Source organism: Cavia porcellus, unplaced genomic scaffold (genome assembly GCF_034190915.1).
Source record: "Cavia porcellus strain 051 isolate PalLab524CR breed Dunkin Hartley unplaced genomic scaffold, mCavPor4.1 scaffold_1, whole genome shotgun sequence".
Lineage (NCBI taxonomy): Eukaryota > Metazoa > Chordata > Mammalia > Rodentia > Caviidae > Cavia > Cavia porcellus.
Genome location: NW_026947484.1, coordinates 140,099,910 through 140,125,173, shown reverse-complemented (window position 1 = coordinate 140,125,173; position 25,264 = coordinate 140,099,910). Strand labels below are relative to the sequence as shown.

The 25,264-nt window shown below is 37.4% G+C and overlaps 1 protein-coding gene across 1 annotated transcript in view; it reads left to right on the top strand.

Annotated features, from left to right (window-relative positions):
- The first annotated feature begins 151 nt into the window (after positions 1-151).
- The window catches only part of Hmgcs2 (3-hydroxy-3-methylglutaryl-CoA synthase 2), a 42,878-nt gene continuing 17,765 nt past the window's right edge, over positions 152-25,264 (top strand). Inside the window, exon 1 of the mRNA XM_003479274.4 lies at positions 152-360. Coding sequence (XP_003479322.1) covers positions 257-360 — 104 coding nt within the window. The 5' untranslated portion in view covers positions 152-256. The remainder of the gene's footprint in view (positions 361-25,264) is intronic.

Sequence of the window (25,264 nt, the reverse complement as noted above, 5' to 3'; positions counted from 1 at the left end):
ACAGCCAGCCACTGTTACACACACCCAGGAACGGGGCAGGTGTGTACATGTGGGAGAGACAATGTTTTTCTTTGACTCGCTCCTGTGCTGAGCGAGCGAGACCTTTGGCCCAGTTTTAGAAGCAGGCTGAGGTGCTGTAAGCTGAGGTGGGGCTTTAGGAGGCAGGAATTCACGGTGCTATAAAGCCCAACCAGGAATTGCTAGACATCTCTCCCAAGGGTTGTGAACTGCTAGCTTTCTGCTCGCTCCTCCAGAAATGCAGCGGCTGCTGACTCCAGTGAGGCAAGTCCTGCGAGTGAAGAGGGTGATTCGGGAAGTGTCCCTCACCCCTGTGCACCTGCTCCCTGCAGCCCACCAGAGGTGAGTCACCTGGCTCCAGAGGTCAGCCTGGTCACCTTTTGAGAAGCATTATGAGACTAACAAAAGGTAGGCAGATGGATTGCCAGAGGGAAAACTCACTAGATTTGCCAGTCAAATCTGGCAAGGCCTGTGCACAGCTTTAGACAAAATTAACTTCTCAGGGGCTCAGTTGTCTCATCCTGAACAATAGTCTCTCCTCTCACTCATAGAACCAGAGGATGTCAAACCTCTGACACATGCTCTTTGGGAGCAACAGCATCGTTTACTTCACAAGCTGCAACAAGCAGCAGAAATATCCACACCAGGGTCCCCAGCCCTCTCCTCTCCTCCACTCTTCTCCCCTGTCTCCAAGCTTCTACCAAGATCTTCAAGATTCTACAACTGCTGGAGACACCAGTGGCTCGGTGTACTGAAGCAAAGATCCAAAGTTGAAACTGATTCTCTCAGTTGAAGTTTTATTCCAGAGGAAACTGAAATATAATGACAATGTGCATATGTGTGTGTGTGCACTTGCATGTGATTGTGCAAGGAGCACACATACTTTTTCCTCTGTAACTATCCCCTCTAGTTTGTTTCAAGTGGTCTCTGAGTGACAATGGTAACACATCTATTTAGTGCCTTGGGCTCTGAGCCATCTGTGTGTCATTATCTGATCTATAAGCCATCCATATCTAACCTCTTTTTTCCATTGTTACTCTGCATTTGATAAATACTGGATACTTAAAAATCATTTTCCTCTAGTATCCTGGTAGCATGGTTGTACAGTCAGGGTGTGGGGTGTTGGGGGAGCACTGCTGATTCGCTTCCTTATTTTCTTCATTACTCTGCCCTCATCTACATCCTCCCTCCTCCACTAAACCACCATTTACAGATGGAATAGCCTAACTCAGAATTCAGCTATTTTCTATATTTGTGAGAAAAGGGGTTGCGTGGGTTAGCTTGTTTCAATAAGCAACAGTTTTTACCACTCACCAAGAGACACTGACTTCTTTGGTCTAGATCTTGTACTCTTTACTTCCCTTTTGGTGTACTCTGTTAATCTCATTATCCATAGTCTGAAATAATACTGAGAATGTTCTTTATGGTCACCTCTTCTCCAAACATTTATCCCCTTGAATCCAGCCCTCCGTAGCTTTAGGTTCAACCAGAGAACTACACCCAGGTTAGCATCAATTTCCTTGCCTCTAAAATGAAGCAAGATCACATCCTCCACTCCCATATTATTTCTTTAGCTCCTCCTCTCCTCTCTAGGTTCCCTGTCCTGTTCCATCATCACCGCTGTGGCCTTGACCCTTTCCTGACCCTCCAGTTCCTCATCAGCGTGCCACCCCTCATCCATCCATGTCCAGCAGTCTCTCACACCAAACCTTTCCTTTCCACAGTAGAAATCTCTGCTTTATTTGAACTCCTGCAGAACTTTATCCACATCCCTTTTGTGGCCCTTGTCACCTTTTGCCTCATAGTGCTCTGTGTGTTCTTGTTCCTCAAGGACAAAGACATTCCCGAGGACCTTGCCCTATTCTCTGTACAAACTTTCTGACCCATGACATCTTCCCCAGCGCAGGGCCTGGCGTGCAGAGGTTAAGTTTGTAATAAAATGGAAAAAGAAAAAATTGAAGGAAGGATCAGAAGCTTGATGTGTGTTGTTGAGCCAGACAACACCAAAACAAACTGATATTAAATTAAACAATGACTGTTCCTTAGAGAGAGAACAAGATTAGCAGGATACTTTCTTTTTTCCATACTAGCCCAACCATTCTTTTTGTTTTTTTATTTTGAGACATGATCTTGCTAAGTGACTGAATTGTCCAGGCTGGGCTCAAACTTGTAAGTCTCCTGCCTCAGTCTCCCAGGGTGCTGGGATTACAGGCATGGGCCACCACACTGTGCATAGAAGGATACCCTAAACTACAGTGTTCTTATGCTTCTGGATACATTTACATGTTGGCTCTCAAATCCATGTCCACAAATTTTTCTACTGAGACAGTTACAAAAGTTAGCCAGTGATTGGTTCTTAGAGCCAGTTCTTGAACCTTAGATTTCTAATTGGGAAGAGAAGAAGGGAGAATGCGATGGAGCTGGGAGAAAGCTATTCCACCAGGGGCTCCAAGCACTGGCTAACCATTAGCCCTGTGCTACTGGGGAAGAGCCTCCATAAATATTTGAAAGTACAAACTCCAATTATTTGGAGGGTACTAAATAAGTAGGGCAGGTAAATAAATGCCAATTCTCTCTGGTCGGATATTGATGAACACCAAGCACTTTGCCTTATAGCTTTGTGGCCATGGGATCCACTTTGGCCTCACAGTGATCCTTAAAAAAGGTTTTCCTGCCAGGAGCACTGAGGCACACTGCCCTGAAGATGATTGATAGAAGCAGTCAACATGAGTTACAGGTTCTTTAGCATGGAGATAACTTTATAAACCAGGCACCCATCGCAGTGAAGTGACAAACTTTTCTAACATGAAAAACCATGAAGTTATTCAGCGCCTTGCTTTACCAGGTTGTTCCTCGATTTCACTATCTTCCCTAAAGAATGTCAGGGAAGTGACCAGATTTCAGGTGCTTTGATGTGGGAGTATACAGGAGGTGGGGATGGTAAAGGTCATTTTTTAGAGCAGGGAGGAGAAACTTGAGATTTCCCCCAGGAGTCAAAGTTGGAGACAAATGGATAGGTCTAGAAGAGAAACAGATTTCCCCCAATTCCACTGGCTGCTGTGCCATTTTGTCTCTATCTTCATTTGGACTTGCTGTTTTTTCGTCAGTACTCTTAAAGCTCCACTTTCCAGCACATTAAGCTAGGCACTTTTTGTGGGCACAGAGAATCTCTTACTCTCTGTTGTGTATAAGCTCTTTGTTGGATGTGCTCAATAAATATTGAAGCCGGAGATGGCAGTGCATGCCTGTAGTCCAGGCACTCTGGGAAGCCGAGGCACAAGGTTGTAATTTGAGCCCAGAGTGGGCAATTTAATGACTTAGTGAGACCTTGTCCTAAAATGTAAAACAAAAAAAGGAGTGAGAATGTAGCTTAATGTGAAGGGCCGGGGTGCAACTTCGTGTATCACAGAGTTAAGAGAAGGAAAGGGGGAAGGAAGGAGGGAAGGAAAGAGAGAGAAAAGAAAGAGGGATGAAAGGGCACAGAAGGGAAGGGAAAGAAGAAAAGGAAAAGAAAGGAAGCAGGAAAGGAAAGGAAAGAAAGGAGAGGAGGGAGGAAGAAGAAATATTGCGAGCTCTAATAAAAATATAGAATAACATCAAGCACACAACTTTCTTAAAAAGTAGCAGAATGTAGATAAGTTCTTGTGCTGTAAAAACGAATGACAATAGAGGAAAATAATAAAAGGTGTACTTTAAAAAATGAGTGAAATTTTCAAAAATTATGCCCTATGAGGATTTCTAATATGTGTAGAAGTAAAGCATACGATAATAATAACTCACGGGGATACAGATGGTAAATACAGTTAACCTAAGCTAAGACTTCTGTACCGTTCATAAAGTGGCAGTATTGTTTATTTTTTAAAGTTTATTGGCACCTTTTCATTATATACAATGATCACATTCATCATATGGAATTTGTACCCAGACATGATATATCTTGATTCCTCTTTTTTTACTGCTCTCCCTCCCTTCACCCCTCTTCCCCTCCTTATTGACAAAGTTTTGTTTCCATACTATCTTTTTTTCTCATTTAAAAATTTTTCCTTCCTTCCTCTCCCCTTCCCCTTCCAATATCCTTTTTCCTTTTGAACAATTTCTTCCTATTTCACAATACCTACTATATACTTTGGTTCTTATTTATACTTTAAGTTTCTCACACCAGTCAGACAATGTGATCTTTGCACATGTGTGTCAGTTAAGAATGTGGTCTCTAGGTCCATATACTTAGCTATCAATGTCTCAAGTTTATTTTTCTTCATGACTCAATAGTACTCTATTGTATAAAAAAAACTACATCTTCTAAGTATAGGTGTATTGATGGAGACTGCAAAAAATTTGTATAGCAATATTTCAGGCATGGCCGTTTTCACTATATTGGTTCTTTCTACTAAAATACAAGAAATATAGCCAGGTGTGGTGGTGCATTCCTGTAATTCCAGCACTTGGGTGGCTGAGGCAGGAGGATTGTAAGTTCGAGACTATCCTGGGCTACAAAGAGAGCACAAGGCCAGCCTGAACTGCATAGTAAGAACCTGTCTCAAAAGGACAAAAGTTAAAAAAAAAAAAGCACATATCTTTCCATTGTCTGATATCCTCTTTGATCTTTTTCAGAGTACTATAGTTTTCAATATGAATGTCTTTTACTTCTTTCTTCAGATTGATTCCTAGGTGTTTCATGTTTTTGGATGTTACTGTAAAAACTGTTGTTTCCCTAATTTCTCTGTCCATGGGTTTGTTATTCATGTATAGGAATGCTGTTGATTTTTGAGAGCTGATTTTGTATCTTGCTATGCTACTTAATTTGGATATTAAATCTACAAGTCTTTTTTGGTGAAGTTTTTGGGGTCTTTTATGTCAAATATATTATCTGTAAATAATGATATTTTAGGGTTAGGGTTAGCCTTATTTCTTTTATTTTTTTCTCTCATTTAATTGCTCTGGCAAATGTTTCCAGAACTATATAGAACAGGAGTAGTTATAATACGTATCCTTGTCATTTTCCTGATTTTAGAGTGAAAGCTTTCAGTTTTTGTCCATTTAGTATGATGCTGGTTGTTGATTTGCCATAGATGGTTTTTATCAGATTGAGATGGAAATCATCTATTCCAGCTTTCTTAGGTTTCTTTTCTTTTTTTTTTTTGAATAGATGTTGGGCTTTGTCAAATAGTTTTTCTGCATCTATAGAGATGATTGCATGGTTTTTATCTTTGGCTCTGTTAATGTGCTGTACTACCTTTATTGATTTGCACATGTTGAACCATCCCTGCATCTCTGGAATGAATCCTATTTGGCCATATTGTATAATATTCTTGATGATTTGCTGCATTCTGTTTGTCTGTATTTTATTGGGAAATTTTGCATATATGTTCATTAGGGAGACTGACATGTAGTTATCTTTTCTGGTTGGATTCTTCTCTGGTTTTGTTGTCAGGGTAAGGCTTGCTCCCAGGAATGAGTTTGGGAGTACTGATTCCAATTCAGTTTCATTGAAGAGTTCCAGGAGTTGCATTAAATGTTCTCTAAATTTCTCATAGAGTTCAGCAGTGAATCCATCAGGACCTAGTCTTTTCTTCACTGACAGGGTTTTTATTACATTTTCAATGTAATTGATTGATATTTATTTATTTAGAATTTTTATATTTTGTTGATTCAGCTTTGGTAACTCTTATGTATTCAGAATCTGTTCATTTTTACTGTGTTTCCCATCTTATTAGAATACAGGTTCTTGAAACAACTATAGATGACCTGAATTTCTGCAGGATTTGTTGTGATTTTATCCTTTTCATGCCTAATTATACAGATTTGAGTCTTCCCAATTTTTGATGAGGTTGGCATAAGGTTTGTCAATTTTATGTAATCTTTAAAGAACTAACTCTGGTTCATTGATTCTATGTATTGTCTTCTTAGTCTCCATTGTATTAATTTCTGCTGTAATTATTGTAATTTCCTCCCTTATATGAGCTTTGGCTTGACTTGTAATTCTTTTTCTAGAAGCTGAGGTTTAACATGAGGTTATTTAGATTGCTCTGTTTTTCTGATATGGAAATTCATCACTATAAATCTCTCTCATAGGGTTGCTTCTGTTTGATCCCGTAAGTTCTTAGTATGTTGTATTGGCTTTATCATTTAATTATAGAAACTGTCTAATTTCTTCTTTAATTTTATTTGTGACCTAATGTGATGTGTATATAAAGGTTTTGTGGTATATTTTGCCATTGATTTCCAATATCATTGTATTATGGTCTGATAATATGCATGGAACGATTCCAATCCCTTTCCATTTACTTAAGCATGTTCTATGAGCTCATATGTGGTCCATTTTAGAGACTATCCCATGTAGTGCTGCTAAGAATGCATGTTCTGATGTGGGATGAAACACTGTAGAGATCTACTAAGTCCATTTTTTCAAAAGTTTGGTTCAGTTCTGATAGTTTATTATTGATCTCTGTCTATTTGTAACAGTGGAGTACTAAGGTCCCAAATGCAATTATATTAGTACTTATTTGATTTTTCATGTTTCTCAATATTTGTTTTATATAATTGGGTGCACTGGTATTTGGTACATATATATTTATGATTGTTCTCTCTTCATCTTGGATTGTCCCTTAATGAGGGTGTAGTGAGCTTCTTTATCTCCACTGATTAGTCTTGTTTGAAATCTACTTTTTCTACAAATAGAGCAGATATTTTTGCTTTTTTTCTTGGTTCTTAATGTTTGGAGTATCGTTGTCCATCCTGGAATTTCATTCTACGAATTTCTTTGTGAGTTAAATGTGTTTCTTGTATGTAGTGTATTGTTGGATCCTGTTTCTTGGCACATTTTGGTAGCCTGTGTATTTTGATTGGTGAATTGAGACCATTTACATTAATGGCTATAATGGATATGTATGGACTTATCCTTGTCATGTTATTTTCCTGTGTTTTCCCCCTCTCTGTTTAATTTCTTGCTTTACTTGGATTCATTCTGTTTGGTGAAGTGAGTTGTAATCCTTATTATCTCTTTTTAGAAAATCCTTCAGAACATTTTTGAGTGCTGCTCTGGTGATCATGAGTTTCTTCAGGTGTTCTTTGTCAAAGAAGCATCTTATTTCTCCATCAATTTTTTGAGGGGGTGTCTCACTATGCAGTTTAGTCTGACTCTGAGCTCACTATGTAGCTCAGACTGGTCTTGAATTCATGGTGATCCTCCACGTTAGCTTCCTGGATGCTGGAATTACAAGTGTGTGCCACTATGCTCAGGTTCTCTATCAGTTTTGAAAGAGTTTTGTGCAACACATTGATTTAGGCTGAAGGTTGTCTGCTTTTGGAGCTTGAAATGTTTTATTCCAAGCTCTCCTTGATTTTAGAGTTTGTGTTGAGAAGTCTTCCTTTATAGATATCTTATTTCTTTTCTCTAATAGCTTTTAATACTCTTTTCTTGTATTGGAGCTCTGGAATTTTGATTATTATATGTCTTGAAATAGCTATTTTTTGGGTCATGGCTACTTGGAGTTCTACATACCTCACTTACTTGAATGTCACATTCATTTTCCATGCTTGAGTAGCATTATGGTTGATACACTGTGTCAATTTGAGAAATTTAGAACTAAGAGACTCAGGAGGGAGTCCAACTTTGTAAATATCTTCATCTTGTGCAAAAAGATTTTGTGAGTGCTACATTGACTCTGGAGGGGAGGTGGCCTGTGTATAATGTAAGAGAGAAAAAGAGCTTGCTCTTTCCTCCTTTTGCTCTGGCTGCTTTTTCTGGCTGCTGATGTGAAATGTTGCCCTAAGTGCCATGCCACACTGCCATGGAAGACAGCTGATTATGGACTGAAACCTCCACAAACTGTAAGCTAAATAAACTTTTCCTTCCTTAATTTTGGGTGTTGGGCATATTGTCTCAGTAATGACAGAAAAGTAACTGAGACAGAATATGGTATCAGAGAAGTGAGGTTGTTGTTATGACAATATCTGACCATGTGGTTTCAGAGTCTTTGGGAATGGCTCATGGGAAGAGTTTGGAAAAGTTTGGCGATATTGCCTGAAGGAGTACAGCTGGAAAGCCTTAGGCTTTTCTTTATGGCAGATTCTGATCATAGCTCAGGAGATCAGAAGGCTGATAGAAATTTTGCTAGTAAAGACCAGGCTTGGGATGTTCCTGCTGAGAAGGACTGCATTAGATGATGGACTTCCCATGATGTGTGTTATGGCTTGGCAGGAAGTTTATCTGAATTTTGCTTGTAGCTAGAGACTTTCCCTGAGACTGAGATTAAGAGCAGAAGACTAGTTAATTTGGCAGAAGAAATTTCGGCAGTCAAATGTTGAGATGATTGTTACTGGGGGCTTTTAGCCAGATTTATGTTGTGAATTAGCAGAACAATTTAAAATGTGAGTTTGACCAGAAAAAAAAAAAAGCTCCAGTAAAGACAGAGCTGAGATCTTGATTGCTGAGAAGTAACAGGAGAGTAGAAAAGATGGGGGCATCATAGAAGATGGTGATGAGTCTCTAGCCTTTGCAGCCTCAAAATTGCAAAAGCAAAAGACTATGCTTAGACAGCCACAACATGCCTTGTTCCAGGATAGTGACAGCAGCCACATGAGGTTCCAAAATGGAGGCACCCACACCAGCTTTCAGAATGGCAACAGCACTGCCTCCCCAGAATCAGGTTCAAAGTTCTCAGTGATCCAGGCACTCCACCCCACAGCTGAAATAGGAGAAAGCCTAGCTAGTGTGCCAACTGGCAGCAGTCCTTGGCATCATCCATGTGGTGCTGGTTTTAAGTACATGAAAAATACACAAGTTCTAAGGTTAAAAAGGCTTCCACCCAATTTCAGAAGTCCTGAGTATGCGGCAATGTTCCCCTGAGAAGACAATGTGTGAAGACGTGAGTAAAGCCAGGGGTGCAGTGGAGACCCCAGAAGTTTGGAAAAGCCAGGAATGTGGATCTTCTAAGGAAAGCTGCAAGGAGAGAGAAAAACTAATCTAAGAAAGAAGTAAGGGGAGCAACAACCACCAGAAGTGTCACAGGGGTGGAGTTTTGGAGCTCACAACCAGATTACTTCAGATGCTGGATGTGAAACTACAGGACTTGGTGTTTGCTCTGATGGATTTTGGACTTGCTTTGGTTCCAATCTTTTGGATCTCCCTCTTTGTAACTTTTGAAATGAAAATGTTTATCTTGTGTCATTGAATGCTGGAAGTGTTTAACTTTGTTTTCATTTGCACAGGGGTATGCAGCTAAGAGTCTGTCTTCCATTTCAGAGACTTGGAACTTGGGCTTTTCAACAATGCTGAAACTGTTAGGACTCTGACAACTCTTGCAGATGGGCTAAATGTATAAAGGGATGAGCATGAGTCTTGGAGGGAGCAGGGACAAAATGTAATGGTTCAAATGTAGTATAATGTTGATAGACTTAATGCTGGTTCTTAAGGATTTTTAAACCTGTGTTATAATGCTCAAGCTCTGAAATAATAAGCATAAGCATGCCTTTGTATCTGGAGACCTGTTTAAAGAAATGTGCCTGCTTGCCAAGTTGACAGTTGGTGGATTATTATGGTTGATACATTATGTCAATTTGTTAAGTTTAGAAATTTAACTAAAAGACTCAGCAGGGAGCCAGGATTCGTTCTTTGTAAATATCCTTATTCTGTACAAGAGAAGATGTTGTGAGTGCCACACTGGCCCTGGAGAGCAGGTGGCCTGTGTACAGTGTAAGGGAGGAAAAGAGGCTTGCTCTTCCCCGCTTTTGCCGTGGCTACTTTTGCTGGCTACTGACGTGAAATGTTGCTCTAAGTGCCATGCCACACTGCCATGGCAGGCAGCTGATTATGGACTGAAACCTTCACAAACTGTAAGCTAAATAAACCTTTCCTTCCTTAATTTTGGGTGCTGGATACTTTGTAACAAGAGAAAAATAACCAAGACAGGTAGTTTACTGTGAACAAGTTTTTTTTAAATATCATGCCATCTATCTCTTGTTTTTCCATGTATTTCAGGCAATCTTAGTCTTCTCTGCATTATCTAGTAGCTGTTGGATTTAGTTTCTGTGGCAACTTGATTCTTTCTTTTATGCTTGGTAACAACACTCATGTCTTCTAGATCTGATATTCTGTCCTCACATTGGTTCATTCTGCTTCAGTGTAATTCTTAGTCTCCTGGATATTTGTTTGAATCAGTCTCATGGATTCCATTTCTTTCCTATGTTGGAGATTTATGGTTTACATTATTTTCCTAAGCTCTTCTATTTTCTTTAATCTACATCTACTTTATTTATTTATTTATTTATTTATTTTTGTAACAGGAATCAAACTCATAACTTTGTGTTTCCCAGGCAGGTGCTGTGTCGCTGAGCTATATCCCCAGTCCTGTATCTGCTCTAGAGTCATTAATCAAATCTTTCATTATGCTTACCATCTCTGTAGTTCTTTGAGAGATTATTTCTGATTTGATTTTTTTCTACAGTCTCATTAATTTGCTTTGTTAGTTCTGCTGTTACAATTTTAGAGAGTTCAAGTGGTTGACTTGCAGATTGTTTTATCTCATTGCCCCCTGATTTTGTTTCTGGAAAGCTGGAAGTTGGGGTTTCATTGTAAGTGTTTTCTCATTTTCTATTTTTTTTAAAAAGTTTAATTCCTGGATCAATGCTGTAAATTTCTTATGGTAGATAGCTTTATTGCTAAGAAGTGATTACTCTTTGAGATGCCTTCCATGTGTAACTAACTTTTGGTTTTTGGGTCTGTGCAAGTTATTACCCTTTCAATTTATTGCAGATGAGAAGTTGCTGCCTATTTTGCCTAGCTTGTGGCTCTTTGGCATTGATCTATAGTGTTATTTATGACCCTTAGGCAATCTCAGGTTTGGATGACTAAGAAGAACAACTTATTAGAACAATTATGTCACATTGGCTAAAGTAATACAATCAATAATAACAGAAGCATCAAATACAACCTAGAAAATGACAAACTGTGGTAACTATGGATTTGTTATCTTTAAACTTATGAAGTATATTGTGGTTTTATAAGAAAATCTAAAACAAATCAGAAAATTGTAGACAGTAAATAAGCCCTCAATATGATGATTTTACTGTCAAGAGAAAAATTTAAAAGTAGTGAGGGAGAAAAACAGAGAAACAGAAGAGGAGATTGAAAGCAAGGGTGGAGGACAAAGGAAGATTATGCAAATTTTGGGAAACTGGTGAAGAAGTAGGAGGAAAAGGACTTTAGATTCAGCTGCCTCTGAGTAGCCTTCTCTCCATGATCACGGGGGGCTTTGGAGAGACATCCATGTGCAAATCATAACAAACCATCATCAAAACAGGCAGTCTGATGACCATGACCCCACTTCTCTGGTGGCAAAATGTGTACCAGTTGATCAGTTAGAACTCACTAGAGTAGCAGATTTACAAAGTAAGCTTACAATTGCCTCCTGTGGATTTAGAGGTGAAAGAATGAAAAAATGCCATCTGCACAATGGAAGGCTAGAGGAGCCAGTTAAAATTTGAAGGCCTGGAGTTCTCTGCACAATCTGACACAAGCAAAAGAGTCTGTGTTGGAAGGCTAAAGTCTGTGCTAGAAACCTGAAAGAACTAGAGATGAGGGTCTAAAGGTGGTGGTGAAGACTAGAGGCCCTACAAGGAAGCAAAAGGGCAGATTTTCTTATTTCCTTTTTTATTCCAGCAAGGATACAAGCCTATTTGTTGTTGCCACCCACATCCAGTACAAATTTTCCTCCTTCAGTTCATGGCTTTAAAGTAAATAAGTTGAGGAGCTAGGAAGATGGCAGCGTGATATGTAGCAGGGTAGAGAGCCTCTCTGAGAAAAACAATCAGATGTTAGAATTTAACAACATGGAGAAGGCCAGACAAAAGGAGAGGAATTCTTATGACCCAGGAAGAAATTGAGGAAAAAGAAAAAGAAAGGAAGGAAAAACATGGATGAAACGCTGGAACTGCTCCTGCGTTGTGCTGGGTGTGCCCTTGAGTCGGACGATTCACGGTCTCACTGAAGCCACAGCCACCTATAATAGGAGCTGGTGAGTCTGGGACCCTTGGCAGGAGGACATGGCACAGTGTGGAGTGGAGCCAAGGTGGAGAGCTGCATTAATTCACGGTGAGTGCTGGAAACTGGGTCCTGTGGCAGGTGTGGCGGGCTGGAGAAAATATTGGAGTTGGGCATAATGGACCTGAACCCGGAACTGCAGTGGCATCAATCAGCCACCTCTGGCCCAAAGAGGACTGGTGGGATCTGCTTGGGCTGGGTCATGCCCCTGGTCAAGACCCAATAGGGAGGGATAAAACTATAATGAACCTGTGATGTCCGCACAGCACAGACTAACATGCTGAAGGCACTTGCTGATTGACTGGCTCAGAGAAGAGGGGCCAGACCACATCATCCCTGCGTGTACCTCAGATAAAAGTAAACTGGAGAAGGCAGCAAGCCCCCAGCCAGCATTCTTTAGAATACCATAAGCAATACAGAGAGGACCTGAGACCTCCACCATACACCTGTCTGAAAGAAACCAGAAACATGACAAGAGAAAGAAATAAGAAAAAGCCTCCAGCTGCTGACCCTGGGAAAATAAGCTCAGGAGAAGTAAATACAGAAGAGATCCAGGGCAACAATCATGCAATACCGGCCACAGCATCAGCGAACATAAAAAACATACCTTTGTGACCTCATAGATGAACTTAAAACTGAAATTCTAACCAAATGAGGCAAGATAAAAAAAATTAAGAAATTCTAAGCCCCCTCAAGAAGACACAGATGAAAGAATGGAAGAACCCAGAAAAAGAAGCGAAACCTTTGATGAAGAATATAAACAAAATCTAGAATACATGAAACAGATCCAAAGAGATTACCAGGAAATTATAAACTCCATTGAAAGCTGGCAAAGTGCCTTCACAGAAATGAAAGTTAGCCTTTCAAAATTTGAAGACAGATTTGCAACGTGTGATTGAAAAGGCCTCTTAAAAATAATAAGGAACCAGGAAGTAACAATACAAAGGCTAGAAGATGACAAGAGAATCTATAATTTAAGAATAAAAAATGTGAGCAAAGAAGCAGGAGCAAGCACAAATGAATTACAAAAGCTATTCACAGAAATAATTAAGGAAAACTTCCCAAGCATAGGAAAAAGAAATGATATCCAGATAAATGAGGCATACAGAACTCCAGCCAACTACAACCAAAACAGATCTGCACCCAGACATATAATAATCAAAATCCAGAAATTCACCACAAGAACTGAATATGAAAAGTGATCAGAGAAAAGCAACAGATTACCTGTAAAGGAAAATTCATTAAAATAATGACAGACTTCTCAACACAAACTATTAATTCAAGAAGAGCTTGGAGTAAAGTAGTCCAAACCCTGAAAGAAAATAACCTCCAATCCAGATTGATGTACCCTGAAAAGCTCTCTCTCAAAATTAATGGAGAAGGGGCTGGGGATTTAGCTCAGCGGCATAAGCACCTGCCTTGCAAGCAGGCGGTAGTGAGTTTGATCCCCAGTACTGATAAAAAGGAAAAAGAAAAAAAAATAATGGAGAAACAAGATGTTTCCATGACAAGGAGGAACTGTGGGAGTTCGTGACCACCAATCCAACCCTACAAAAAATACTGAAGGACATTCTAAAGAGAGATAGAAAAAAATACCAGGATTCCAGCAACAGTGGCAGAGAGTTCTCAATGAACGAGGCAAACAGTGGAATGAAGGAGAAAAGTGGACAAATAATAGCAGAAAAATAGAATAACACAGATGAGACAGAGAAGGTTGGCTATAATCTCTAATACAGATGGACTTGATACACTAACAAAAAGAAACAGAGGCAGAGTAGATTAGGAGGCAGGGTCCATCGAGATGCTCTAAATAGGAAATATACTCATCCTGAAAGAGGGTTAATAAACTGAAAGTCAAAGATGAGAAAACAATGCTCTATGTAACAGGGAACCAGAGAGAAATAGAGACAACTCATCCAGCAGCTTCAGATAGGTTGGAAAGTCATGACAGTTTTGTGCAGTGGAGAACTACTCAGCTATAAGGAAGGAAAACCTTGAGGCTTTAGTAAGTAAAGGAATACAGCTCAAGATCAAGCTCAGGGGTAAAAAGGTTCAGCACCACTCAGATAGATAATGGGTTGCCCCCCTAATCTAAAAACTAAAGTGGGACCCAAAATATACAAAGCACCCTGAGAAAGGGAAAGGGGAGGAACTGTCTAAAAAAGGAAGGCAGAGGATATTGTTAATAGTGTATCAGGATTTAAAAACCACATTAGTCTTGTGGCTATGTTTAGTTTGATTTTATTCTGTCCCAGTCTCTCTACTCATACTAGATTTGAGGGCACAGACAGCTATCCCAAAAATAGCAGGATATACTATGGTAAATATCCTTAATTTCCTACTAACTTAAACTGAAGCCCTGTATTACTTACATTGTCTTACTATGGCTGATCTTATTTGAATCTGGTTTGTTAGACCACTGTTTTGCTTTGACTGATTTTATTCGAATTTGGTATGCTTGATAGTATCAAGTCTAAGGGTAGAGGCAACTACTCTGAAGATGACAAGATGCAATAAGATATCCATTCTGGTTTGATTGTTCACTGCTTTTGAAGTCCAAAAATATCTCCAAAGTTGTGTTTTTATTAAAATTTCTGTATAATGCTATGTTCAATTATATTATGCCTGATGATGTGGACAATTCTATTGAAAATAATAAGAGACAGCATAATAACTACTGAAGATCACCTAATATTGTGGTTTTATATATCTTCTTTGTTTCATGTTTTTCTAGGAATTTTTTTGTTGTCTTGTTTTGATTCATTTTCCCCTATAATACAGAAAAGGTAGGTATACATGTAGAGATTCACAGATGTGTAGAATTTCTAAACAGTTTATGGGAACAGACTATGTAATGCACGATGTAATGAACAGATGCAGATGTAATGAACGCTGAAGAAGAGACACTAAGATACCCAGTGCTAATTCTGTAGCATAACGATATAAAATCTAGCAATACTATTATTCCCTGTTGAGAGTTATATTGGTATAGTCTTTATGTTTAATTTCAACATATGTAAAGATATGGACAGCTATTTCAAAGAGAACAAGAGACATTAACCCTATTGTCTGGTCTTGAGGACCTAAAAAGCCTTCATCATCCTATTCTGATTAGTTTAGTTCTATAATGTTCAATATGTATTCACTGTGTGTGAAGATGTGGACAACTATTTGGAAGAAAACAAGACAGAATATGATAGAAAGTGAAGATCTCCAGTGGTCTTGCTTTGAAATCTGTGTTTCTTAAGATTGTTTCTTTATCATCTGTTTTGTTCTGTTTAATTTTACCATGTTTAAAATAAAAATAAAGTAAGTTATCTAGATATATGCAGAACTGTACTCCACCAATCCACTAAGAATTTCTTATTCAAAGTGACATCACAATTAACTATCATAATTATCTCTGCTGTGTCTCAAGGACAAACACAACCTGATCATCTCAATAGACACATGAAAAGCATTTGACAAAGTTTGATACCCATTCATGTTAAAGACCCTAAAGAAAATTGAAATAGATGATCTTTATCTAAATCTGATAAAATCCATCTATGGAAAACCAGTAGGTAACATCATACTAAACAGTCAAAAACTTAAAGCTTACATGGTAAAATCAGGTACAAAATAAGGCTGACCAGTATCACTACACGTGTTCAATATAGTTCTGGAAACATTAGCCAGAGCAATTAGACAAGAGAAACAAAAAAAGTAACATGAATAGAAAGGGTAAAAGCTAAAATATCGTTATTTATAGATGACATGATACTTTACATAGAAAACCCCAAAAACTGCCAAAAAACCTCCTATACTTAATAACCAAATTCATTTGTACAGCAGGATACAAAGTCAGCACTCAAAAATGAATGCATTCCTGTATAACAATAGAATAGCTAACTCACTGAGAAAGAAATTATGGAGACAACACCTTCAATGATACCATCAAGAAAAATGAAATACTAGGAATTGATCTGATAAAGGAAGTGAAAGATCTTTACATTGAAATCTACAACACTTGAAAAAGAAGATCGTTGAGAATATCAGAAAATACAAAGATATTCAATGTTCTTGGGTGAGCAGAACCAATAAAGAATAATGAAAGTGACCATAATTTTAAAACTGTTATACAGATTTAATGTAATCCCAGTCAAAATATCAATAGCACACCTCACAGAACTAGAGGAAACAACTCTAAAATTCATCTGGAACCAGAAGAGACTTAGAATAGTAAAGCAATTCTGGACAACAAAGGCAAGGCAGAGGGTGTCACAATCCCTGATTTGAAGTTATACTACAAAAGTTATACTACAGTTGTACTACTAAATTATACTACAAAAAGCTACAGTGATAAAAACAGCATGGGACAGGAAAAAACAAAAATTTAGCCACCTCACACACATACACATACCCTCAAAAGACTTGATCAGGGGAACAGAGTGTGAGATGCAGAAACAGCTTTTACGCTTAATTACTGTATTTTTGACAAAGTACCAAATACCTTCACTGGAGGAAAGATAATTTCTTTATTTCTTTACTAAATGCTACTGGGAAAACTGGGAAGATAAAGATAAAGATGATTTCTTTAATAAATGGTGCTGAAAAACATGTCAAAGATTAAATCTAGACCCATGTAATGGCTGATACACTGTGTCAATTTGAGAAGTTCAGAAGCTTAACTAAGTAACTCAGCAGTTCTACATTCTAAGGTATAGAGGACTTGCCTTGGGGTGACTGTTTATGCCCTAGGATATACTAGTCTGTCATGGTTTATGTTTGTGTCCCCCAGGCCTCTGAGTTTGCATTGTGTATTTGTGATTGGTTCATTGTCTAGTGCTTGGATTCATGGTGTCAGTGCTACACCCACACAGGGGTGGAGCCAGGATGTGATGTAATGGCAGGAAGAAGCTGTGTCTTTCTCTTTGCTGGTTCAAGCTTGCTGTCCATGGCTGCCATGAACTGTGGTCCAGCCATGCCCACCTATCTTGGAGCCAACTGAGTGTGGACTGAAACCTCCCAAAACTGTAAGAAATAAACCTTTCCTTTCCCAACTTTGGGCTTCAGGTATTTTGTCTCAGCAACCAGTAAAAAGTAACTAAGACATAGTCGATTCATTATGTTAATTTGAGAAGTTCAGAAGCTTAATGAAGCAACTCAGCAGGGTGCCAGGGTCACTACATTGTAAACATTCTCAGGCTGTGCAAAAGGAGAGTGTGGAGAAGGTGTGAGTGCTGCACCCACCCCAGGGAAGGTAGCCTGTATACAGGATAAGAGAGGAAAAGAGTCTTCCTCATTTCCATTTTGCTCTTGTTGATCTTGCTGTCTTCTGCCATCATGAATGGTTGCCCCTCAGGCATGCCATCCTGCTTTGGAGCCAGCTGATTATAGACTGAAACCTCTGCAAACTGTGAGCTAAATAAACCTTTCTCTCCTTAATTTTTGGCATTGGGTATTTTGTCCCAGCAATGAGTGAAAATAACTAAGATAACCTTTATCTGCCACCATGCACTAAGTTAAAATTGAAATGGATCAAAGACTTAAATATTAAAACAGAAACACGATCTGTTGAAGATAGAACAGATAAAACTCTTGAAGACATAGATGTAGGCAAAGACTTTATGAACAAAATCCCAATTGCACAGGAAATATGACAAAGAACCAACATCTGAGATCACATCAAATTAAAAAAACTTTTCACGCAGCAAAAGAAACCACCAACAGAGTGAAAAGATAATCCACAGTATAAGAAAAATTTTACCAGCTATTTATCAAAGAACTAATATCTAGACTATATGAAGACCTAAAAAAAAAAAAATCAGACTCCCAAAATTTAAAGTCCCAATCTAAATGGGCATTGGAAATGAATAGATACTTATCAGGTGAAGTAAAAATGACAAACATTGAAAGATGTTCAGCATCCTTGATCATTCAAGAAATGAAAATTAAAATGACACTAAGATTCCATCTCACTCTAGAAAAAATGGCTGCCATCAATAAATCAACCTATAACAAATGCTAGAGAGGCTGTGAAGAAAACAGAAGAGCTTTCCTTGTTGGTGGAGAGTAAATTGATATGACCAGTGTGAAAAACAGTTTGAAGATTTCTCAAAAATCTAAACTAGAGGTTCCATTTGATCCAATGATTTTTCTTCTACATATCTTTCCAAAAGAATTAAAAACATGATACCACATTGTTACATGCATGCCCATGTTTATAGCAACACATTTTATAAAAGCTAAATTTTGCAGACTTCTCATATACCCTTCAACAGATGAATGGATAAGGAGAATGTGGTTTTTACATACAATGGTGTATTATTCAGCCATAAAGAAGGATAAACCTGAGACATTTTTAACTTAAATTGATACACATTGAGATATATAATTTTAAGTGAAATAAATCAGACACACAAATTTAAACATCACATTGTTTCTCTTATGTGAGAAACCCAAAGGGTAAATAATGAGCAAAATGAAGGATAGATATGTGGAATTAAGAAGAACATTTTCAGATGGGAAAAGGAACAAGGGATGGTGGAATGGTAATGGAAGGAAGTGAAAATGTATTTTAAAAAGAGAATAGAAGGAAAAGCAAATCTCAAACTTCTGGGAGAACACAGCAGATAGATAACAGCAGTTATGGAGGCTCTCTGAGATAGCCACCTTAGATTACAGGAATGGTGTGGTGTGGGGAGACCTAAGCAGGGGGAGATATACCCTGCCAACCCACAAACAAACTAAGCTGAGAGAAACCAACTAGAAATGTAATCCCGGTGCTATGACTGGAACAGCTAAAGTCTCAGTGCCAGAGCTGGAGCCCACACCTCTGGAAACCACAGCTTGAATTTCCTGCTGCTGCTGCTGCTGCAGCATCTGAATCGGCACAGCAGGGATAGAGACGTGAAAGCTCTGACAGCGGGAATCGGCAAACCAAATTGAGAGCAGAGATGGTGGGGAGCCATGTATCAACCTGTGATGAGTGAGAGGAACAGGGGCCCTTCCATAGACTAGGAGTCTCCAACAGAAGACATTCTGGGACTGGGCAGACTAGCCATAACAGGACACTGCAGTGACTTCAGTCACAAATTCCCCTCTCAAGTGGGATTGGTGGGGAGCACTTGACCTGGGTGACTCCATGGACTAAGACCCAGTAGGCTAGCCCAAACCAGGTCCCTGTGCCTGGCAGTGCAACCTAATGCAGTGAAGCCTTCAGCAGGTTGACTGATCTGTCGGGGTGGGCCCAACATAGGCTTCCCAGGTCTGTGACTCCCTAGAATACTGCAGTGGGTGGGAACACCTATCTGGCATGATTCAAACAAACTGTAACAGACAAAGAAAGAAACTGGATCTCCTATATATGCTTTCATGGAAGGAACAAAAAATATGGGAAGAGGGAGCAACAAAAAAAAGGGTCCTCAGTCCCCAATCCTGAGAACACTGATCCAGGAAAGGTAAATGCAAAGGAGAATGAGGACAGAAAACATGCAATATCAGGCATGTCACCAATAGACATAAAGCAATATCTCCGGGACCTCATAGACGAGTGCAAAAGTGAAGTATTTAATGAAGTAAAGCAAGATATAAGTAGAATAGTTAAAGAAATGCTAAGCACTTCCCAAGAAAAAACAGATGGTGGAATGGAAGAACAGAAAAAAAGGGAAAATTGTTTGATGGAGAAAATAGAGAAAACATAGAATACATGAAGGTTCAAAGAGATTACCAGGAAACTAAAAACTCTATTGAAAGCTGGCATAACAGCTTGAAAGAAACTAAGGATAGATTAGCTGAACTGGAGGACAGATTTGTAATGTGGGAGCATGAAAGGAAAAACTTCTTAAAAATAACAAGGAAACAAGCAGTAACCATGCAAAGGCTAGAAAATTGTAAGAGGATCTATAACTTAAGAATTAAGAATGTAAAGGAAGAAGCAGGGATACAAACACATGAACTGCAAAGGCTATTCACAGAAATAATCCAGGAGAACTTCATTAATATGGGAAAAGGTAAAGATACTCAGATCTATGAGGCATACAGGACCCCAGCCACCTACAACCCAAACAGAACTACACCCAGGCATATAATAATCAAAATACCAGAAATACAATATAAGAACAGAATATTAAAAGCTGTCAGAGACAAGAAACAGATCACTTACAAGGAAACACCCATCAGAATTACAGCAGATTTCTTGAAGAGCATGGGACAAAATAATTCAAGCTTTGAAAGACAATAACCTCCAGCCAAGATTGGTATATCCTGCACAACTACCCCTAGAAATTAATGAATAAACAAGGTGCTTCCAGGATAAAGAGGAACTGGAGGAATTTGCAACCACCAATTCAACTCTACAGAGAATACTGCAGGACATTCTAAAAAGAAAAATACCAAGATTCCAGAAACAGTGGCAGAGAGGCCACAATGAATGGAGCAGAATGCGAAATGCAGAGGACAAACTGACAACAAATGACAGAAAAAGAGCTCAACAGAAATGAGGCAGAGAAGATTGGATGGTATGAACAGCTATTTTGGAGAAAACAAGACATCATAATAGCTAGTGCTGATTTAATATCATCTTGTTTTGAAGTCCCATCAAGCTTTTGTTCTTCTGTCTCCATTGGTCTTACCAGGTTGTATCTTATTGGATTTTATTATATGTGATAATATAAACAAAAACTTTTATAGACAAGGAGATAATATAGAAACTGTTGTTCATTTTCTGTTAGTTGGTTCTAAATACCCTGCAATACTGTCATTCTGTTGAATGGGTTTACATTGTCTTGATATGTTTGATACTACAGTATATGAAGTTATACTCAAAGATTTCAAGGAAAGACACACTATGGTAACTACTTTTAGGTCAGGATATCTTGTGGTGAAACACTATTTTGCTTAAATGGTTATGTTCTGACCTGTGTTGTTATGTCCTCTTTTATCTCAATCTCCTTTTTTATTATTTATTGTTTTATTTTTTCTTTTTAATTCAGGGAAAAATAAATAAAAAATAGCAGGATATATTATAGTAACCCACTTTGATTTCCTATTAACTTTATTTGAAACCCTGTATTGCCCTCATCATCTTGTTTTGACTGATTTTACTCTATTCTGTTTTGTTTGATAGCATCAAGTATGAGGGTATAGGCAACTACTTTGAAGACAGTAAGATTCACTATGATGTCCATCCTGGTTTGACTATTATCTTCTTTTGAAGTCCTGTAATGTCTCCATTGTTTTGGTTTTATTGGTTTTGTTCTTTACTGTTTTGTTCAATTTCATGATACCTGATGATATGGGCAATTCTTTTTAAGATAGCAAGAGGCATTATGGTAACCATTGTTGTCACATTGTATTGTGTTTTTACATTATGTACTATGTCCGTCCTTTTGATTTGACTGATTCTGTTTTGTTATGTCACATTTGGTTTTATTATCTTCAAAAAAAGTAATAAGAACTGTGAGAGTAATAAAACCCAAAAATGTGTAACTGTCATAGTAAAAAAGAGAGGAAAAGAAAGTGCTCTAAAGGATATAACTGCGTGTACATTTAAGTGTATAAGATAGATAACCATATTACTGAATTTCTGTTAGATCATTGAACAGAACTGTTTGCAGTCTCACTGTTTGAATGTCCACTTTGTATGCTTTAATTTTGTAACTTGAACAACTATTTCTAAGTTGACAATATGTAATCTATTAACTAGTGATTTCCTACTGTTTATTTTTTTGAAATTCTGTATAACTTGTACCCTTTTTCTGTTTTTTTCTTTTTCTCCTTAAATAAAATGTAAAAAAAAAGAATAGAAGAAAAAATGGAGCAATGCTTTTGTAAATGGGGAGGGGAAAAAAGGTTGAAGGGAGAGGAGAGAAATAGGGAAAAAATCTTTGTATATTTCACTTTTATTTGTTTAAAGAAATCTTTAAATTTCCCTTTGGAGTGATTCATTGATTTATTGGTTATTCAAGAGAATATTTTTAAATTTCTATGTATTTGTATAATTTTTTAAAGTTCTTATTGTCAGATTTTCTAATTTTGATCAGAGAAGATGCATGCTATGATTTTAAATTTTTCGAATTTGCTGAGATATATTTTGTAACCTAAAATATGGTCTATCTTGAAGAATGTTCCAAGTGCATATGAGAAGAATGTGTAATCTCCAACTGTTGGACAAAATTTTATGTATTTTGTCTGCTAGTCTTTGGCCTATGTTATGGTTTAACTCTGTTGTTTCTTTGTTGACTTTTTGTCTGGATGATCTGTCCCTTGGGGAAAGTAGGATGATGAAGTCTCCAATTCTTATTTTATTCAGGTCTGTTTCTCCTTTTAGATCTAAAAATATTTACTTTATATAATTGAGTATTCTTCCTCTGGGTGCACATTTATACAATTATATCCTCTTATTGAATTGATCAGTTTACCATTATATAATGAAATTCTTATCTCTACACTTTTTGGACTTACAGATTATTTTATCTGATTTACTAATATGAAAAACTGAATGAGTCAATAAGATCCAAAATGTGCAATAGATATTGTGAATTGGAAAGAAACTGTGCCAAAGAGAAGATAAACTGTGATGGGAGAAAGGAGAAAGAAAGGAAGGGAAAAGGAAAAAATTATATTTATAAACAAGATAGTTAAGATATACAGCTTGTTTCTTTTTGTCCATTGAAAAGACAGGTTTGTGCTAATATTGTTTGGACAAGATTTCGTGCCTGTATCTTGTACCCTGAATAACTAATGCAAAGATAGCAATATATAATGTATTAATTATTTTTACTCTCTTACTAACCTGTTTTGAAATTCTGTTTTGTTATTTTTATTTTTTCATTAAAATAAAAAGGATTATTTTATCTGATGCAATCATAGTTACTCTCGGTTTCCATTTGCGTGGTGTATGCTTTTCAATTCTTTCATTTTCAGTCTGTGGGTATTTATTGGTAATGTGAGTTATCTGTGGAGAACATGATCACTGGATTTTTTGTTTTAATCCGTTCAGCCAGTCTGTATCTTTCAAATGAGCAACTGAATCAGCTTACATTCAAGGTTATTACTGGTAAGTAAAAGCATGTTCCCTTATTCTGTCATTAATTTTTTTCTAGTTATTTTGTATATCTTCTGTGCTTTTCTTCCTGTCTTATTCATCTTTGTGCTTTGATGGTTTTCTCCATTGACAGAGATCTACTCTGGATCTTTGTGCATTTGTTTTCCTAGTGAGTCGTTTTTTGTTTGTTTGTTTTGTTAGCTTTTACTTTGGGGTGTCTTATGTCAGTAGTTATCATTCTTTCACTTCTGGTGCAGGTCTCCTTTAAGAAATTCTTGTAAGGAAGAGGCAGGCATGGTAGCACTGCCTGTAATCCCAGCACTTAGGTGACTGAGGCAGATGAGGCCAGCCTCACTAGATAGTGAGTTTCTGCTTGGGGAGGGGGGCGGTAATTTCTCATGGGATTAAAATACTGGTGATTAATTATCAGGTTTTTTTTGTCTTTTAAAGACTATTTCTTTTTGAAGAATAGCTTTTCTGTGTTTAATATTGGAGTTGTCTGTCTTTTTTTCTTTCTTTCCTTTTCTTTTTTTTCCTTTCAAGGCTTTGAATTTGTCATTTGTTTTATGGTTCTGCTGAAAAGTCTGATGTTGGTATATTGGAGATTCTCTTATATGAACCCTGAGACATTTCTTTTGTGTTGTTTTTATAAATCTCTGTCTTTTACTTTTTTATTTCAAAAAGCAAAATAGAAAAAAGGATAGAATTTCAAAAAATCAGGAAATTAACACTAGCTAATATATTCATATTGTTATCTTAGAAGTATTCAGGTTACAAGATCTAGGCACAAAAATAATCAATTACAGCACAAACTGATTTTTTTTGATGAACTAAAATACAGATTGTAGCATAGTTATCTACCTTGCATATATATATATGCGTGTATATACATATATATGTATATAAATGTATATATACATACATATATATATATATATATATATATATATATATATATATACATTTATATATGCTTACTAACATACATGTAATATTTTCCTTTCTTCCTTTTCTCCTCTCCCTGTCCAGGTTGTTTTTTTTTCTTTTGAGCACATTCTGTTTCTTTCATTATTAAAATATCTATGGTACATTTTGGACCTTAATACTCTTTCATCTTTTGATAGACTATAGTGGGACTTGAAGAGGAACTTTCTTTGCTTTTGTTCTTTCTTTCTTTCTTTCTTTCTTTCTTTCTTTCTTTCTTTCTTTCTTTCTCTCTCTCTCTCTATCTTCCTCTCTCTCTCTCTCTCTCTCTCTCTCTCTCTCTCTCTCTCTTTCTTTCTTTCTTTCTCTTTCTTACATTAAATGTGCTTGGGGTTCTTTGAGATTCCTGGAACCGGATGCCTTATCTCTCCCAACATTTTGAAATATTTTAAATAATAAATTGAGTAGATTTTCTGTGCCTTTTCTCCTGTCCTTCTCACATGACTATAATGCAAGAAGTTTGCTTGCTTCTACATCACATAACTCTCATAGACTTTCTTTATTCTTGCTATTTTTTCCCCCTGGCTAAATGATTTAGAAAGACTTTCAGGCTCAGAAATTATTTCTTCTGCTTACTCCATTTTTGCTGTTGAAGTTCTCAACTGTATTCTTATGTCATTTATTGAATTTTTAGCTCCAAGATTTCTCATTAGTTTTTTATGATCTCTATTTCTTTCCTCAATTTCTCACTTATGTCATAAATTTTTTTTCTATTTAGTTGAAGAGTCGTTCTGTATTTTTTAAAATCTCATTGCTTCTTTGAAATTATCATTTTGAATTCTTTTTTAAGCAATTCTTCAATTTTCTGTAGCTTGAGAGGCGCTGTGTCCTTTGGAGGCATTATGCTACAGTATTTTTTACTGGCTTCAAGGATGTCTGCATGGGTATTTATGTATCTGATGTATCAATTACATCTACCAATTTTCTAATGTGGCTTTTATAGTACAAAATTTTTCTTCCACTGATGTGCCACAGTGATGTGTTGGTTAGGCTGTGTTGGATTGGTTCCAGGTAGATATTTTAGTTTAGTATTTGTGTAGCTTCTTTGGCTATACTCAATGTTGGTGTAATTTTCAGGACTCTCAGTGCTTAGGCTATAGGAATTGTGATATTGATTGCCACCTAAGATGCAGCACTTGTGGGAAAGATGAATTCACTGGCAGCTTTGAGTGCAATGCTCTGTGAAGTGGGAC